This window comes from Artemia franciscana, chromosome 6, assembly GCF_032884065.1.
Source record: "Artemia franciscana chromosome 6, ASM3288406v1, whole genome shotgun sequence".
NCBI classification, from domain to species: Eukaryota; Metazoa; Arthropoda; class Branchiopoda; order Anostraca; family Artemiidae; genus Artemia; species Artemia franciscana.
The window spans coordinates 31,531,662-31,549,816 of record NC_088868.1 but is presented as its reverse complement, the minus strand read 5'-3'; the positions used below and the strand labels follow the sequence as shown (position 1 = coordinate 31,549,816).

Sequence of the window (18,155 nt, the reverse complement as noted above, 5' to 3'; positions counted from 1 at the left end):
CTCTCCTTCCATTTTGCTGCTTCTTGTCTTCTTTTTCTTCGTCTCCACTTGTGACCTTCACCCCTCCTAAAACTTTGTACTTGAACAGAAACCTTTTCATCAAATATTTTTTCTAGACAGCGTTTGGCAAGATGAAAAAATAGCCGCAATAATTTCAAATTATCGCTTCGTTCCTAAAGGTTGTATCAAAATCAGTCCTGTGGTGGCGCAGTGGATTTGATCTTAGCTTGGTAATACGGGACCCAGAGATCGAATCACGCTGCAGGAATGCACTGCAGGGCCGACGCACGGACCTTAGTAGTCAAGAAGCGTCGTTCATTCTTAAATAATAATAGGTTGCATCAAACATTTTCATGCTTTTTAAATAAATGCCTCCGAATTGGGTGGGAGGAAGCTGTAAGGAAATATGGAAGAGAAATGGGAACTTCCTGGGAGGATGTAAAGAGGGAGGCTTTGAATAAATTGGGATGGAGGAGCAGTATGAGCAGCTGTGTTGGCCTCAGGCAGCTTGGTGCTGCAGTGAACTGTTAGTAGTAGTTGAATTAGATTTAGATAAATGCCAAAAACCGTCTCCTAAGCTATTCTTGAGGACCATCAGGGCAATTGTATAATCAGTCGCTATTTGATTCACCTGATCTACATTGTCCTGCCGATCCTCCATTTCAGAACAGCTTACCAATCGCTTTTAGGGAATTATCAATTGAGATCTTTGGCAATTATCACTTTTGGCAATTGAACTTGGCTTTTCCTGCTGATCCTCCCTCGGAGAACAGCTTACCTATCAGCTTTTGGGAATTATCAATTGAGCTTTTTGGCAATTGAACATGGCTTTCCCTGCTGATAATCACTTGGAGAACAGCTTAGCAAATAGTTTTTGGCAATTACCTAATAGGTGTAGATGCAGCCTTTCGGCGTGACGTTGACTAAATATATAAATGAAAACTACCAGAAACTAAGTTGATTATTTCTTGTTTTGTGAGATTTCTCTCTGATTATGGAGAATTTCTCCATAGCATAATATTTTTTCTGAGATGATTCAATATTAATTTTTTTTTTATTCTGATATCTATAAAGTCAGAGGCGTTCCTAGGGTTGTTGGCACCTAGGAAAAAATGAATTATAGCACCTCCCTCCTAACCCTTTGGCAATTGAACCTCCTCCCTTTTGGCAATTGAACATGGCTTTCCCTGCTGATAATCACTTGGAGAACAGCTTAGCAAACAGTTTTTGGCAATTACCTAATAGGTGTAGATGCAGCATTTCGGCGTGACGTTGACTAAATATATAAATGAAAACTACCAGAATCTAAGTTGATTATTTCTTTTTTTTGTGAGATTTCTCTCTGATTATGGAGAATTTCTCCTTAGCATAATATTTTTTTTCCGAGATGATTCAATATTAATTTTTTTTTATTCTGATATCTCTAAAGTCAGAGGCGTTCCTAGGTTTGTTGGCACCCAGGAAAAAATTAATTATAGCACCTCCCTCCTAACTCAAATATAAGCAAAAAAAGCCCAAAAATTTGATTAAGGTTGACAGCCCCCCAGGCACGGTCCCCCTCCCCCGGTTTGAACGGCTGTGCTTGAAGGCTACCGTCAATATCCATTAAACGTTAAAAATCGAAGGAAAATCTGTTCTATATACATTTCTGATAAAATAAACAAGTTTTTTTGTACTGAATGTAAGGAGCAGCATTGAAACTTAAATGAACAGAAATTGTTCCGTTTATGAGTCACTCTTTCTGCTGAAGTCTTAAAGTTCTTTAAAAATATGTCTCATTCAAATTCAACGGCCTTTGTCTTTGAACAGTCTTTCTTAAAGAATCGTGACAAAAATTCAAAATTTAGTGTAAAGAGCCAGGGTTGAGGAACTGACATCCACGTCAAATAAGGAATAATTTCTGTTAATCTTAAGTTTTAAAGTTACTCCTTACTTTAAAAAAATTATTTATTTTAAATTTATTTTCTGACCGTTTTCAAATCATGCCCGGAGATCCCCCACTCCCGAGTAAAAATTTTCCATGGAAAGATCTTCCTGGAAACTTTTTTCCTCACAAAAAGTTCTCCCCGTGGTTATTTCCCAATAACAAATGCTTAATATATTACAGTGGGCAAATTTTATAACTTACAGCCCTTTCCCCAGGGGCTTAGTTTATCCTCTGAGGCATAGTTATTGGACTTTTCAACTATGGTGAATCAATTAGCTATCTCAAATTTCTGATGAGAAGTATTTGGGGAAAAAAGGGTGCGAGAGGGGGGGGGCTACTTGGCCCCCAGTCTTTTTAGTCACTGAAAATGGACACTAGAACTTTTGATTTCCGTTTGAATGCACCCTCTCCTAGCCATCTATAACCGTTGGTTTATTGCGATCACATCTGGAAAAAATAAACAACAGAAAAATAATCCGTGATCTTTCTTCTGGCAAAAATTAGAAAATTCCACGTTTTTGTACATAGGAGCTTAACATCTCTGCAGTAGGGTTCTGTGGAATGCTAAATCTATTAGAGCGATTTTCATTAAAGTCACTTGATGTTTTGGTGGTGTCTCCCCCCTTTTTCAAAAAAAGGACAAATTTCTGTATATTGTTTTGTTTTTCTGTTGTTTTTTTTATTATATTAGCGTATTTAGTTGTTCTTTTTTTTTTTATAAAAACGCATTAGTTTTATGATTATAATAGCGCTTTTCTCTTCAGTTTTTCTTCCTAGTTTTTGGTTTCTGAAAAATTTTATTTTGTTTATTTCCTCTCGCTTTTCTTTCTGGCGTTTGTTTGTCTGGTTATATCATTTTGTCTGTCTCGAATTTTTTATTATATTAGCATATTTAGTTGTTTTATAAGCGAATTGTTTTATTATAAATTAGCCTTCTTCTCCTCGGTTTTCTTTTTGGTTCTTTGTTTCTCCAGTTTACGTATTTCACTTCTCCCCATTTTTTAAAATATTCTTAGTACATTCATAGGGTAAAGCGGAAGTCTCAGTTGAAATATCTGTACTTTTCCAATTTTCTTGACTAGCTGGACCAAAGAGTATGGGTAATTTGGAAGAGCGAGAACTAGTCCTTATGTCAAGCAGAAAAAACTCAACGCCATCTAGAATTCGCCGATACCCATACTGTTTGGCTGGACATTTGCGCGATGATATCAACTCTAATGTAGGAAATTTTTAAGCAAAAATTTATGAATTTAAACATCTAAAAATTAACCATGACGAGTAGCCACTGGCAACAATAGTTACAAGCGACATCCTTCTTGTGCAGAGTAAGGATGTTAAATCACCACGACTTGAAATGCTTAGTGTCTTAAATACACTTATTTAACGTTGATAGAAAAAAAATATAATCGATGTGAAAGTTCTTTAATATAACAAAAAATACATCACAATTGTAAATAGCAAAAGGAATAAAACAGTAGAGTCAAATAGAAAAAAGAGTTACAGGAAAGAATAAAGAAATAGCGAAGATAGTAAATAAAGGAGAGAGAACTGATTCAATATTAGAGAGTGGATTGTTTTGATCGTATCCCTTTTTAATATTTTATTTTTATCCTGTTTTATACACAAGGGGATGGATTGTTTCGTTAGTATTTCTGTTATTTTTTTATATACATCTCTTATTTTACACCCCCCCCCCTCTAATACGAGATGAAGGGGGTGGATTGTTTCGATTGTATCCCGGTTTTATTTTTATTTCCCCCACATCATAAAAAAACAAGAAACAAGAAGGGACAAATAAGCAATAATCCAAAATAACAAGTTTCAATTCTTCATCAATATATCGACAATCTATGCGATAAGGGAACAGATAGAATCTTACAGAAGCCACCAAATTTCAACAACCAAAAGCTACCAAACGACGTCGCTATCAGAATTCTGGCTACCGTATCTGACTGAAAGCAAAATTTTCCAAATCTTTCAAGTTAGTTCCTTTCATTAAATTTTCTTTTGAATATATACGCAGAAATAACAAGAGGAAACTCTAAAGGCTAACATTAAAACACATCTATTGACGAGGAAGCTTTTCTTTAATTTGCACAAAAATCTTTCAGTTGGCAAAAAGTGCTCAATCTGATCTAAAACAGAAACAAATCGACACTCTTCGATTCATCTACACCCATACATCTACATACATCTACATCTACATACACCCATACATACATTCATCTCCACCCATATGAAGACACTCTTCGACGTAGAATCCGGCTGCCGAGCCAAAATTTGGTTTAATAAGATGCATAACAGAAATTATGTTGAGATTGATTAAGCTTTCCTGCCGCTTTCTACAGTCATCTCATCAATACGAACATCTTTCCACACGCTTTCCATCTCATCAATATGAACATACATAAAGAATAAATGATTACAATATATGTGAGACACGTCGTTCTTTACTAGGTCATTGTGGTTGTGTTAATATGTTAATAGTGATGAAGAGTACACTGCCTTTCGATATCAAATAAAAACAACTTAGAAACAATAGGGAAATTTTGTCCAAGACAGTGGAATTCAATTCAGCGGATATAGAGTCCTGGTTGAACTTCGTTGAAATAAGGATGCTATTGCTGTTTTAAAAAGTTTTTAAAAACAAATTAAGTTTTAACCTTCACATTTTGATGTAAGTTCTTATATATACATATATATTGCCCTTGGGAATAGGGCCAAAACATCCACTTAATTGAATTCCACTGTCTTGGAGAAAATGTCCCTACTGTTTCTAAGTTGTTTTAGTACAGTAAATGTTGAAATAGAGAAAATAGATCAACACTTACAAAAATTCAACCCCGGCCCCCGGGGGTTGAAAATTCGCTCCCGGCCCTAAACATTTTTCCTCCGAGGTAACAACAATACAAGTTATACATACTAAAAAAAAATACTACAAAAACAGGAAGCTGTAAAATAACACTTGCCGAATCCTTTGCCTTTAAAACTTTCTTTTATTTTTTGAGTTGAACACTTTTCTTTATGTTACACAATTTTTTATCGGTTGATAAAATAATTTTTGAACTCTGATCAGAATAAGAGTTGAATTTTTCAACTCTGATCAGAATAAGAGTTGAATTTTTCAACTCTGATTCAGACCTGAAGAGAATAAAAATGGAATAGTTGTGGGCATCAAGTCACGGCTAATTGATAGCAAGCTCCCTCGTGTTAAGTATAATTTTTTCGTGTTATAAAAATTTAGCAAAAAAAAAAAAAACAAAAAAATAAACAATACAGCAAAAGCAGGAAGCAGTAAAATGACACTTGCCGAATCCTTTGCCTTTAAGACTTTCTTTTATTTTTTGAGTTTAACACTTTTCTTCATTTTACACAATTTTTTATTGGTCGGTAAAACAGCTTTTCAACTCTGATCAGAATAAAAAATGAACTGAACGTTCGCCAAAATCAAGTAATTTTTTGATGTAAAAATCAGCTGCTGAAGCAAAATTTGTCTGTTGTTGAAAACAGATTAGACCAAATTTTACATAAGAACAGAAAACAAAAAAGGGGTTTCCACTACGAGATCACAACGATATTGGGTATACAGACTCAAAGAAAAACGAAAAAGGAGAAAGTTGTAAAAAATAACACAAATGAGGTCAAATTCTTTGGCTTTTAAAGTTAGTTAATTGGACCTTAACTAAATAACTTTACCAACCAGTTCAGCATGAAAATATTGAACAAAATAGCGTTTAGAACTCAACTTCACATCTTTGGTTATTTATCCCCTTATAGCTCTAAATACACAAAAAAAGCAAAGGAATAGACTAGTGTTAATCAAGGGGCACAATCAGAATTTCAGGGGGAGTGGAACCATCTTTTTCTCGGTGACAACAGAAGGATGTCAATAAAGGTAATTAAGAGCTTTAAGATAGAAAAATTCCACATTCTATGCATTTTCAGGTAGTTTTAGAAATTCATTTTAGCTTTCTATTCACGGGGGGGGGGATTTCCTATGTTCTAGATCGAACTAAAGGAAGTCGGACAAGATAAAATCATTGGTTGGATTTTTTTTCAAAACGATGCATAAGATAATACTTTTTGTTGGGGGGGGGGGGGTGCACCCAGACCTCTTGTTTAATTTTTTTTCTCCAAAGCGTTTCAACTGATTTCGCGTTACGGAGCATGGTGCAACCAGTTCAACCCTCATCACAGGCCAGAGATATCTATAAAGGAACAATCTTTATTTTTGGTATAAAACAAAAATCTAATGAAATCAAATACATTTTTAAGATTCAAATCGTTATCAATCACAATCAAAAAAGGAAAGGTAAAAAACTCACAAAAACACAATCAGAAATTGAAACAAAATTTACGTCACAAATTAAAAGTTATTTTGATAGATAAAACCTCCCTATAGCATAATTACTAATAATAAACTTAACCATAAACTTAAGCCTCGTTCAGCCTTCGGACGCATTTTTAAAAATTTACTAGTTTTAGTTTTCATAATTTTAGAGAATAACTAGTTTCCATAAACAAATATGTGAGCAACCTTTTTGGACCATAAATTTGTTTCCTGTTACTAACAAAACTGTTAAAACCCCAACTGTTACTAAGAAATTCCTGTTAGTATGGAGAAAAAGAACAGTTAGGTAAGAAAATATACTATTAACACCTTGAAGAAACCTGTTGGTTTGGAGGAACAATTAAATATATAACCTTGACATGTAAACAAAGACATGAAACAGAATAACAGAATTTTTTTTAGATTATGAATTTGGATGTAGTCAAACTTTCAGAAGCCATTTTTTTATTTTAAATAAAATCAATCTTTGGAATTGAAGAGATGTTTCTCGATTATAAAATTAAATACGAGACATATATTAAAAGATACCCTTTTGATATTGGATACACTGTTGACCCTAAGCTTCTTGAGTTTAAGGGTTGTTATTTATTACCAAATTAAAAACGAGGCTTATATTAAAAGATACTCCCATGATATGCTTGTATAAAGCAGCTATTTTTGAGGCCTCAGTCAAAGATACACACAGTCTTCGAAGTTCGGACCAGAGACAATTAGAAATTTATAAGATTTGGAGGTTGAAATTATCTTTGAAGGAGATAGTTGTCTATACAATTTAGTGGCTCTATGCTTTGTTATAATATAAATTAGAAATGTGCTATAGAAAAAATTTGTCAAAGATAGATTTGAACCGAAGTCCTTCCATAGTAAAAGAAGGGAATTCACCACTGAGGTACAATAGCCCACGAACAAGACACATTTGACATATCAGTATAACATTCTAAATAATTTTTGCTGCTGATAATAATAATGATATATTGTAGCAAATTAGAAATATAGTATGTGATGTAAAAAATTCGTCAGAGATGAGAGTTGAACCGATGTCCTCCCATTGAGAAGGCAGGCAATTCACCACTCAGGTACGATAGCCCGCAAACTAAACACATTTAATATAACTATACAACCTTTACATAGCTGTTGTTTCTAATAAAACATAATGTAATATATTAGAAATGTTATATAATGTAAATCAGAAATGTGCAATAAAAAACTTGTCTGAGGTAAGATTTCAACCGATGTCCTCCCATTAACACGATAGGCAATTCCAGCAACAAAGTACGATAGCATACAAACTAGACATATTTAACATAGAAATAAAACCTTTTTAATAAAGTTTGCCACTGATAACAGTAGTAAATTCGCCCAAATTTGTAAATACTTTCACCTCTGCCAAAAGAAATTTTCTGTGATGTAAATTGTTAACTATTATTAATCTCATATTCGCTGCATTTTTTAGATTTGTGTTTATCCCTAAAGCCATAAATGCATACGGGAAAAGGAAGACGGAAAATCAGGGGAAGGAGGTCTCCACTGATATCCGTTTGTAGCCGTCCTCCCCTCAGATAATTCAAAAAATCATAGCGTAAAATTTGGTTCACAGAAACTCTTTTCGTTTAAAGTAATAAAAATATTATTTTTCGTCTCCCCCCCCCCCAGAAAAATACACCTGGTCCCCACTCCTAAGCATCGCACGCGTTATAACCAACACGTATCACTGATATTCCACAAATGTTGGTAGTCGCAAAAAGTTAAAGAAGATAAAAGAAAAAGTGGAATTGATAAACGGACAGGTTGAAACACGGAAGAAAAGGAGGAAGCAAAACTGAAGAGCTCCGAGGCTAAATTCATTGTTTAAGTAAAACCTTCAACTAGGATAGTTTAAAAAGAAAATAGGATTTATTTTAACGTGCAAATCGTACTTCGAAAAAAAATATTGGAGTTTGCTTATGGGTACTAAATACTAAGAATAAAATCAATTTATTAACGGAAACTAAAATTAAGGGTAGAGTAGTTCGTGTGAAGCCATTTATGCAACTGCCATTTTTCATGACATCAGATTTCCTGAAGTCATTTATGATAATAAGATTATTTTTTGGGTCTTTTACAGCCTAGATTACATTCCCTTGGTTCCAAAACTCTTCCGTGGAGTTGCTGCACGGATTCTGATTTTTAAGTCTTGGAAGTAAAATTGAGTTCGGAAGTTGGAAGTAAAATTAAGTTTGGAAGTAAAATTTCTTGGTCTTCTTCTTTCATCATGTGACGTACAATTCATGACATTCTTGAATTAAAATTGATAAAATTACTGACCAATGTGACGTAAAACAGCAAAGTGATATAAAAATTTCTTTCAAAACTTAGCCTAATGGGCTCAATTGACTAAACACATTTGTTGGGTCGGTACTTGTTGGGTACACATTTCCAAGGCATTACCAAGGACACGTACGAATAAATATTGAAAAAATTAAGCAAGGGCTATAGGAAACAAACACTTTCAAAAAATTTGTTTGGATTTCGTGATTTCAATCAACATCAACCTAACACTACTTTGGTAGTAGCTAAAGACTTCCTAAAAAATTAGACATAGAACCCTTTCAGTCATCCACTTCCATCATTCGATAATGGCCTTAGCCATTTCATTAATTAGTCCTAAAAAAATTCAAAAATAGGGTAGAAATTGAACTTTCTTCAAATCCACAAGCAACTTTTTTTTTTACCATAACAGATCAGCATAATAATACTTGTGCAACTAGCGTCTCAACCAAATCATAATTAAATCACCAACATCTAGGGTCTTTCAATTTTCCCTTTTTTTGGCCCTTTGGCCAAACTTTGGCCAATTTTTCCAATTTAGGCTCTTTGGCCGAGATCACTACTTCACAATTGTAAGAAACGCATTTAAAAACTATTTACAGTTCACTCAGCTGTTTCTGGTAGTATATCACTATTTTACCATTTTATTATTTTTTTTTACCATTTTACCATTAGTGCACAACTACAGGAAACGCATTTAAAAAGTATTTACAGATCACTCCAATGTTTCTGGTTTAACCAGAATCGCACTAAACTTCAAGGCACTTTCCCCTTCCTCAAGCCGGACTTCAACCATAGAAAAAATAGTCAGTACTTGAACTAAATCTGTCAAATTGGGTCCATTGTCCCAAACTAGTGTTAGTGTTCCTATACCACATTGTGATTCATGAGTTAGCTTCTTCAATGGTAATTTCTGAAAAAGAAAACGTAAAGTTATATATGATGTATATATATCTATATATATAAAAATAAGTTGTTTGTTTGTGTGTTGACTGACGTCATGTTTGTGTGTCGACTGACGTAATTATAAGGATTGAGCATTATGCCGTCATGAAGTTGTTTGTCGACTCACGCCATGTTTGTCGACCGACGAAATTACAGACCGGGACACCGGGACACAAATAACGACCGGGACATCGGGATACAGGGAATATAAATGACGACCAGGACACTCAAAGAGAAATTACAAACTGGGACACCGGGACGCAAATAACGACCGGGACACAGGGAATATAAATGACGACCGGGACACAGGGACACAACTACAACGGGGACGTCGGGGGGCACAGGGGGATATAGATGACGACGGGGACACAGGGAATGTTCGATTAGCAATCACCATCAACAAAGCTCAAGGGCAATCATTAGAATAATGAGGTATAGATCTAAATACGGATTGTTTTTCCCATGGACAGTTATATGTTACATGTTCAAGAGTCGGTAAACCTGACAATCTATTTATATGCACAGACAATGGGACAGCGAAGAATGTTGCACATCCCATCATGATAAATCTGCCCTTTTACTTTGAAAGTAGGCATAAATTGATCTTGATTTTCGATTTGGGCACCAAACGACGTCATTTGGAAACATGACTTATATTTTCTGATGTTTAACAAAAAACGCTTAGATTCTGACGTAGTTCCAGTAAGCAAAGTCTTCAATGGCTCTGGTGGTGCAGCCAGTTGAGGAAGTTTAACTTTAACGTCTCTAGCCGTTTTCGATGGAGTATATCCTCGGCCATTTTCGATTTATATTTTTCCCATAACTCTGTAGGAGCTAAAGGAGAGCAAGTTGTTAGTATGATTCCAAACAATGCACGAATTTGACTTGGAGTTGACGTTTCGCACGCGTCATTGATGCAGTTATCCCAGTGTTGGTCATTCTCCAACAAATTCGGAGCTTGGCATGCACTACGGTAAGTGTCATGTATGATACCGTTTACAGTTCTCAAATACTCAAAGGACGTCGGACCGGGTACATTTACCAAAAGTAGGCGGAGAAAGAAGCATTCATGTTGATTGGGGTGACTGGTGTAGACTCTTCCTATCGTAGTATCTTTGAAGATGGTAGGTTGGCCGTCGACTGACTTACCCTGTTTTCGACGTTCAAATACTTCATTTTTAGCATTCCACATGTAATACGAAGGCACTTCAGTATACAGCAGTTTTTTTGCAAAAGAATCGTTTTGACATAACGAAAAGAAAGCAGTTAATGTTGTATCCGGTGGATTCAGGGCTCTTTGTCGCACGTTGGATTCCGAAAAATAAACACGTTGTCCATTCTGTAAATGTACCATACAGCTCAATCCTTATAATGGCATCAGTCGACAAACATAACGGCAGTCGACACACAAACATGACGTCAGTCAACAGACAAACAACTTATATATATATATATATATATATATATATACTAGCTGTTGGGGTGGCGCTTCGCGCCACCCCAACACCTAGTTGGTGGGGCGCTTCGCGCCCCCCCCAAGCCCCCCCGCGCGCGTAAGTCGTTACGCGCCATATTAGTTACGCGCCATTGTAGTTGTGTCCCTGTGTCCCACCTGTGAATAGAGATAGATATATATATATATATATATACTAGCTGTTGGGGTGGCGCTTCGCGCCACCCCAACACCTAGTTGGTGGGGGCGCTTCGCGCCCCCCCCAAGCCCCCCCGCGCGCGTAAGTCGTTACGCGCCATATTAGTTACGCGCCATATTAGTTACGCGCCATTGTAGTTGTGTCCCTGTGTCCCACCTGTGAATATAGATAGATTTATATATGTGTTTCAAACTACGTAAAAATTGCGAATATACAACATTCTTGGCTTTCCCATTGTCTGTCCATATACAAAGCCGTATGTACTAATAATGACGTCATATGCAAACGTTCTTCACTTTCTCTTTTAGCAGCAAGTCTGCTTTCGCGTTGCTCTGGTAGTTCCTCGGCATGCTTTCTTTTTTCACATTCTCTTTTAGCAGCAAGTCTGCTTCTGCGTTGCTCTGGTAGTTCCTCGGCATGCTTTCTTTTTTCACATTCTCTTTTAGCAGCAAGTCTGCTTCTGCGTTGCTCTGGTAGTTCCTCGGCATGCTTTCTTTTTTCACTTTCTCTTTTAGCAGCAAGTCTGCTTTCGCGTTGCTCTGGTAGTTCCTCGGCATGCTTTCTTTTTTCACATTCTCTTTTAGCAGCAAGTCTGCTTCTGCGTTGCTCTGGTAGTTCCTCGGCATGCTTTCTTTTTTCACATTCTCTTTTAGCAGCAAGTCTGCTTCTGCGTTGCTCTGGTAGTTCCTCGGCATGCTTTCTTTTTTCACTTTCTCTTTTAGCAGCAAGTCTGCTTTCGCGTTGCTCTGGTAGTTCCTCGGCACGCTTTCTTTTCTGACTTTCTCTATCACCAGCAAGTTTTCTGGCATAGACTCTTTGAGCATCTTCATCAGTCATTATAAACTTAAGCATTAATAGAATTCTACACGAACATCCGTCTTATATAACTTGAATGACGTCACGCCTTCAAAGCAAAAATGATGCCTTCAAAGCAAAAATGATGGCAGCTAATTTCATGACGTCAGCCGAAACATGACGGCGAACATATGTCTTATATAACTTGAATGACGTCACCTTCAAAGCAAAAATGACGGCAACTAATTTCATGACGTCAGCCGAAACATGACGTCACCTGACACATCCATCCACACATCCACAGACAGACAACTTATTTTTATATATATAGATATATATATATATATATATATATATATATATATATATATATATATATATATATATATATTTATATATATTTATATATATATTTATATATATATATATATATATATATATATATATATATATATATATATATATATATATATATATATATATATATATATATATATATATATATATATATATATATATATATATATATATATAGATATGTTTTAACTACGTAAAACATGCGAATATACAACATTTTTCGCTGTCCCATTGTCTATGCATATAAATAGATTGTCAGGTTTACTGACTCTTGAACATGCAACATATAATTATCCATGGGAAAAACAATCCGTATTCAGATCTATACCTCATTTTCTAATGATGTGTCCCTGTGTCCCGGTCGTCATTTATATTCCCTGTGTCCCGGTCGTCATTTGTGTCCCGGTGTCCCGGTCTGTAATTTCTATTCGAACAATCCCTGTGTCCCGGTTGTCATTTATATATCCCGCCTGTGCCCCCGGCGTCCGCGTTGTAGTTGTGTCCCTGTGTCCCGGTCGTCATTTATATTCCCTGTGTCCCGGTCGTGATTTGTGTCCGGGTTTCCCAGTCTGTAATTTCTCTTTGAGGTTCCCGGTCGCCATTTATATTCCCTGTGTCCCGGTCGTCATTTGTGTCCCGGTGTCCCGGTATGTAATTTCATCAGTTGACAAACATGACGTCAGTCGACAAACAACTTCATGACGCATACAGCTCAATCCTTAAAATGACGTCAGTCGACAAACATGACGTCAGTCGACACACAAACATGAGGTCACTCGACAGACACACACAGACAACTTATTTTTATATATTTAGATATATATACTAGCTGTTGGGGTGGCGCTTCGCGCCACCCCACCGCGACATCTAGTTGGTGGGGCGCTTCGCGCCCCCCAAGCCCCCCCCCGCGTGCGTAAGTCGTTACGCGCCATTGTAGTTGTGTCCCTGTGTCCCACCTGTGAATAGAGATAGATATATATATATATATATATATATATATATATATATATATATATATATATATATATATATATATATATATATATATATATATATATATATATATATATATATATATATATATATATATATATATATATATATATATATATATATATATATATATATATATATATATATATATTTTTAACTATGTAAACATGCGAATATACAACATTCTTCGCTGTCCCATTGTCTGTGCACATAAATAGATTGTCAGGTTTACTGACTCTTGAACATGCAACATATAATTGTCCATGGGAAAAACATTCCGTATTCAGATCTATACCTCATTATTCTAATGATGTGTCCCTGTGTCCCGGTCGTCATTTATATTCCCTGTTTCCCGGTCGTCATTTGTGTCCCGGTATCCCAGTTTGTAATTTCTCTTTGAGTGTCCCGGTGTCCCGGTCGTCATTTGTGTCCCGGTCTGTAATTTCTATTCGAACAATCCCTGTGTCCTGTAGCTGTTGGGGTGGCGCGAAGCGCCACCCCAACAGCTAGTAATGTATAAAACTGAGGACTAATGGTGTTTAATGACTCAGGGACTTCTCAATTATTAATCTAAAAATGGAATTTGGTCGATCCTGGGACCCTCTTCCCTTTGAAATGCCACGCGCTTATTCTCTCAATGCTTTATTTAAAACATCTCCTCGTTTAATAAGCAGCATCGTGCTAAGTAATTTGCTTTATACAGAAATAAAGCTCATGTAATTATCACGCCTAGCCTAATCACCTCTCTTTGTCGTTTCTATGTCATTTCCAACAACCCGATCACGGTTTAACACATTTTAAATATTTTTAGGCATCTCTCTCGAAAGTTTTCGTTATCACTAATTGAAGCCTTATCTCCTAAAGACACAAGTCCAGAAATACTACTTCCTCTCAACTTTTCAATATACAGACACTATAACTTACTATTGCGCTACCTGGCTGCATCTTCAAGATCCTGTGAAATTTAGTCCAAAGCCGTCACTTCACATTTACTATCCCCTTACCCAGATATAAAATTGATCTACAAACCGCTTCTTTTTTTCTGCCAAGCTTGAAGCGTTTTTGCTTAACTGCGTTTCTAATTTTCCTCCTTAAGACATCTTCTGCTACTAAAAAGAAATTTCTTTTTAAATTGCACCAACTTTCTTCTACATTGTCAATACTAAACTCTCCAGTTTGCATCCAACTGTTCTTAAAAATTTCTTCTCATTGTAGTGTGGTTAAGGTAGATAGTCATAGAACTAAGGGGCGATCGAGATTTTTGGGTTGACCCATGACGGACAATGTCCACTGGACGTGCATGCAAAACGGGAGATTGAATACTGGCAAATTCTTTATTTCAAGCGGGTAAGCAAAAAGGGGGACATATATTTATTACAGAAACGTCACCAATCAACAGAACCACGCTGATGACTAAAAATGGTGAAAATTTACTTTGGCTCGGGCAGGCCTTAGCTATGGCCTAGTCTATAGTAGCTTGGTCCACTTGCTCTTTTTTTAAAATAGTAAATTCTGCTGTTTCATAAGTTAAGGCCATTTTGCCGTTCTAGGACACGAAGTCTGACAAAGGAATAAACATAGAAATCGAAAAATTAAAAATAAACAAGGAGGAAATAAAACTTACATCCATGTATACTCGCTTAATAAGACCCGAGTTCAACAACACGACATCCACTGATCGATCTAGAACTTGTAAGACAACTCCTCTAGTTGCAATCGATCCGACGGTTTTGATAAACAGCCCAAGGAACATTTCACTGCTAAGGTCACCAACCATTTTTGCAGTTGCCTTTCTATCGTTGCATCTCTCAGCAACTCTAAAGAAATAAAAGAAGCAATTAGATGGCAATCTAATGACCCCAGCTGCCAAGAGGGAGAGGTTGAAGGACAAAAAGCACCAGTCTGTGTCTAAAAGAGCCTTAGAATAGTAAAAGTACAGAGGCGGGTACAACTACAAAATATGATGACTCATCAAATGAGAAACACGCAAAACTGAAAAATAAAAACCAAAACGGCTACACCCTATACAAATGACTATATATATCTAAAAGGGCCTTAGAACAGAAAAAGCACAAAGAGTCGGGTACAACTACAAAATATGATGACTCATCAAATTAGAAACATACGTATATGAAAAATAAAGAGCCAAAATGACTATACCCGAAAAAGGAGCTTATCCAGTTACGGGCAAACAAAAAACTGAAAAACCTGTACAAACATTGACACATAAATAGTGATTTAACCTTAGTAGGAAGAATCCCAAAATTCAGGCCATCTGACATTTGGATTTCCGACCAAAATTTGTAAGAGCAAGTGTCCTAGCTGTTTCAAGGGTCTAAACCCGATTTAACCTCTCCAGAAGGAAGCAAGGACCTTGAAATCTTTTCAAAATGTTATCTTGCAGAGGTATTGTTAGCCGTAAGCCAAAATTAGTGAAAGGCAATGGTTAGACCCCTAAATGTGCCTCTTAGAAGTTTCCGCGCGATGCATTCTTAGTGAAGGCAAGGCAAAGGAGGTCCCTGAATTGGACCACTTATCAGATTGGCATCTCTGTAAAAATAATAATCAAAAATGACATTTTCTTTTGTGGGCTTAGAGCCAATCTGACCCAGTCACGGAAATGGAAAATATTCATATTAGTGGCGTCATTTTTGCATGCATCAGTATTGCAATGAGGTCATCTGCAAACATAGCTATGAATTGAACTTAAAGTATGCTAAATTTTTGCTTTTAAATAAATGTTATTTCATCTTAGTTCTCGTTTACATTCTTACCATTCGCATTGATTACACTGGCTTATTGGATTTTAATTGAGATTTGGTATGATTAGGAGCTAGAATCTTAAGTGTACTTTTGGAGGAGGCGGGTGCAGGAGGGGGGTTGAATCAGATTATATTGCTCAAAAAGTATTCGCTACTGTAAGCAAGTGCCATATGAATAATTGTGTAATTCCGTCAATTTTCGTTCAGGTGCGTCTTCACAATTCGTAAACGGACTGTTTCGCAGACAGTCCAATAACCTTTTCACTAAATTGGCAGTCCAATAAATTGTCAATGTCTATTGTCAATGTCGCAGATGTCAAAGCAGTCAATTGTTTGTCCAAAACTGAAACTTTGTGGATAAATGACTGAAGCGTCCGGTAAATTGATGGTCCAGTAAATTGTCAATGTATCTATTAACTGTAGTCTTCAGTACATTCACTTTAGCATTGCTTCTTGTATGTCAAACGGACTTTAAGAGTTACATAATTCCACGAAAAAATAACAGACAGACTTCTCCAAGCATGCTTTCAATCGCTGCAATATTTTATAGCGCCTTAGCACTACGTGTCTATTTTTACTCTAATTGCTTTGTTTGCTATATTCTGGAACTTTTTGACTTGTAACTAAGCCACCTATATAATATAAGTGGCTTAGTTTCGAGTGTGAAAACTTAGAATGCCTGGCCCCTAGCCCCTTACTGCCATTCTTGACTAAAGCGCCATGAATCGAGATCAGCACCGCCGGTTTGGACTACAGGGTCTAGTCCTGTATCCTCTACTTTACCATCTATGTAATATAATACTGTTTATCGAGCTGAAACCTTCTTAAAAACAGCAATTTTTAAATGAATGGCTACTCCTTATATACCTTCTTTGAATTTTTTTTTTCACCACACACTCATAAATTTAGAGGCATCTATCGGACTTCTAGTATCCAATTGCCCATTCACAATAGCCTAAAGACGGAGGCAGTAGCCTACTAAAAATCACATATCGTAAACTTTTAAATAAATTTATTTATTCAATCTTTTAATCTTTATTTAATTTAAATAAATTAAATTTATTTATTTTATTTATTTAAATAAGTAATTAATAACTTATTTAACCGGGAAATCCACATTGGCTCAGTCGCCAGCTCATACATTCAGAACAGCTAAAAAGAACTTACTTGTGCAAGCTTTTTGCATCCCAACGAGGCTTTTCACAATAACCCAAAGAAGAAGCCAGAAGCCTATGAACAATTAAATCAGGATACCGACGAATGGGAGACGTAAAATGGGTATACAGAGGTACTGCCAATGCATAATGTCGGAATTCTGATGGCTCTTTCTTTACTCCAGCACTTATGTATTTGGCAACCACCATTGGCTTGGCAATGAGGTTAGTCATTACAATGGCACGGCCAACAGCCGCCCAATCCTCGTCATCTGGATTCAATTTTGGCAGCTCGGATCGGACTCCATAATAACGATGTAACGAATTCTGCAATTTAATTTCTCTCTTTTAAAAACCGGTGTAACAAGAAATGACGAAGAAAAAAAAGAATTATATAAAATAGCTTTGCATGAGGCAATAACAATACCAGAGAACATTGAAACAGGGACTACAGAATGAGGTGATGTTTTTTTTTTTTTTTTTTTTTTAACTTTGCCGGGTTCAGGATAAAGCAAATCTTAGTAAAAGAAATAGACTAACATTTCAGTTTAATGTTCACCGTCTAAAAGAACAGATAACAATGAGCAAAAAAACATAACCCGTGTAAAATTTTTAATTACTTAACTTTACATTTAAGGCTGCTCACAAATGTTTTCATTTCTTAGGTTTGGGCTATTTAATTTTTCCTTTCCTCGTCTTTTTTTTACTTCATCACTTTAATTAATTTTTAAAAATCCTAATTTTAATAATGCTAAATTTAAAATTTTTAAATTAATTCTTACAATAACATGTTTTGTTGGCAGTTATCAATGCTTTTTTCCATATTGCATCATATGTTCGTCGTCCATTTTCAGGTGGTTGCAGAACTTTTAAGGTACGTTCTTTTAACACGACAAAACGTACAATATACCG

General features: G+C 36.0%; 1 protein-coding gene across 1 annotated transcript in view; it reads right to left on the bottom strand.

Annotated features, from left to right (window-relative positions):
- Window positions 1-3,333: 3,333 nt before the first annotated feature.
- The window catches only part of LOC136028542 (DIS3-like exonuclease 2), a gene marked incomplete at its 5' end in the record, with an annotated part of 34,073 nt that continues 19,251 nt past the window's right edge, over window positions 3,334-18,155 (bottom strand). Inside the window, 3 exons of the mRNA XM_065706390.1 lie at window positions 3,334-9,498; window positions 14,952-15,144; window positions 17,257-17,570. Of these exons, the coding sequence (XP_065562462.1) occupies window positions 9,301-9,498; window positions 14,952-15,144; window positions 17,257-17,570 (705 nt within the window). The remainder of the gene's footprint in view (window positions 9,499-14,951; window positions 15,145-17,256; window positions 17,571-18,155) is intronic.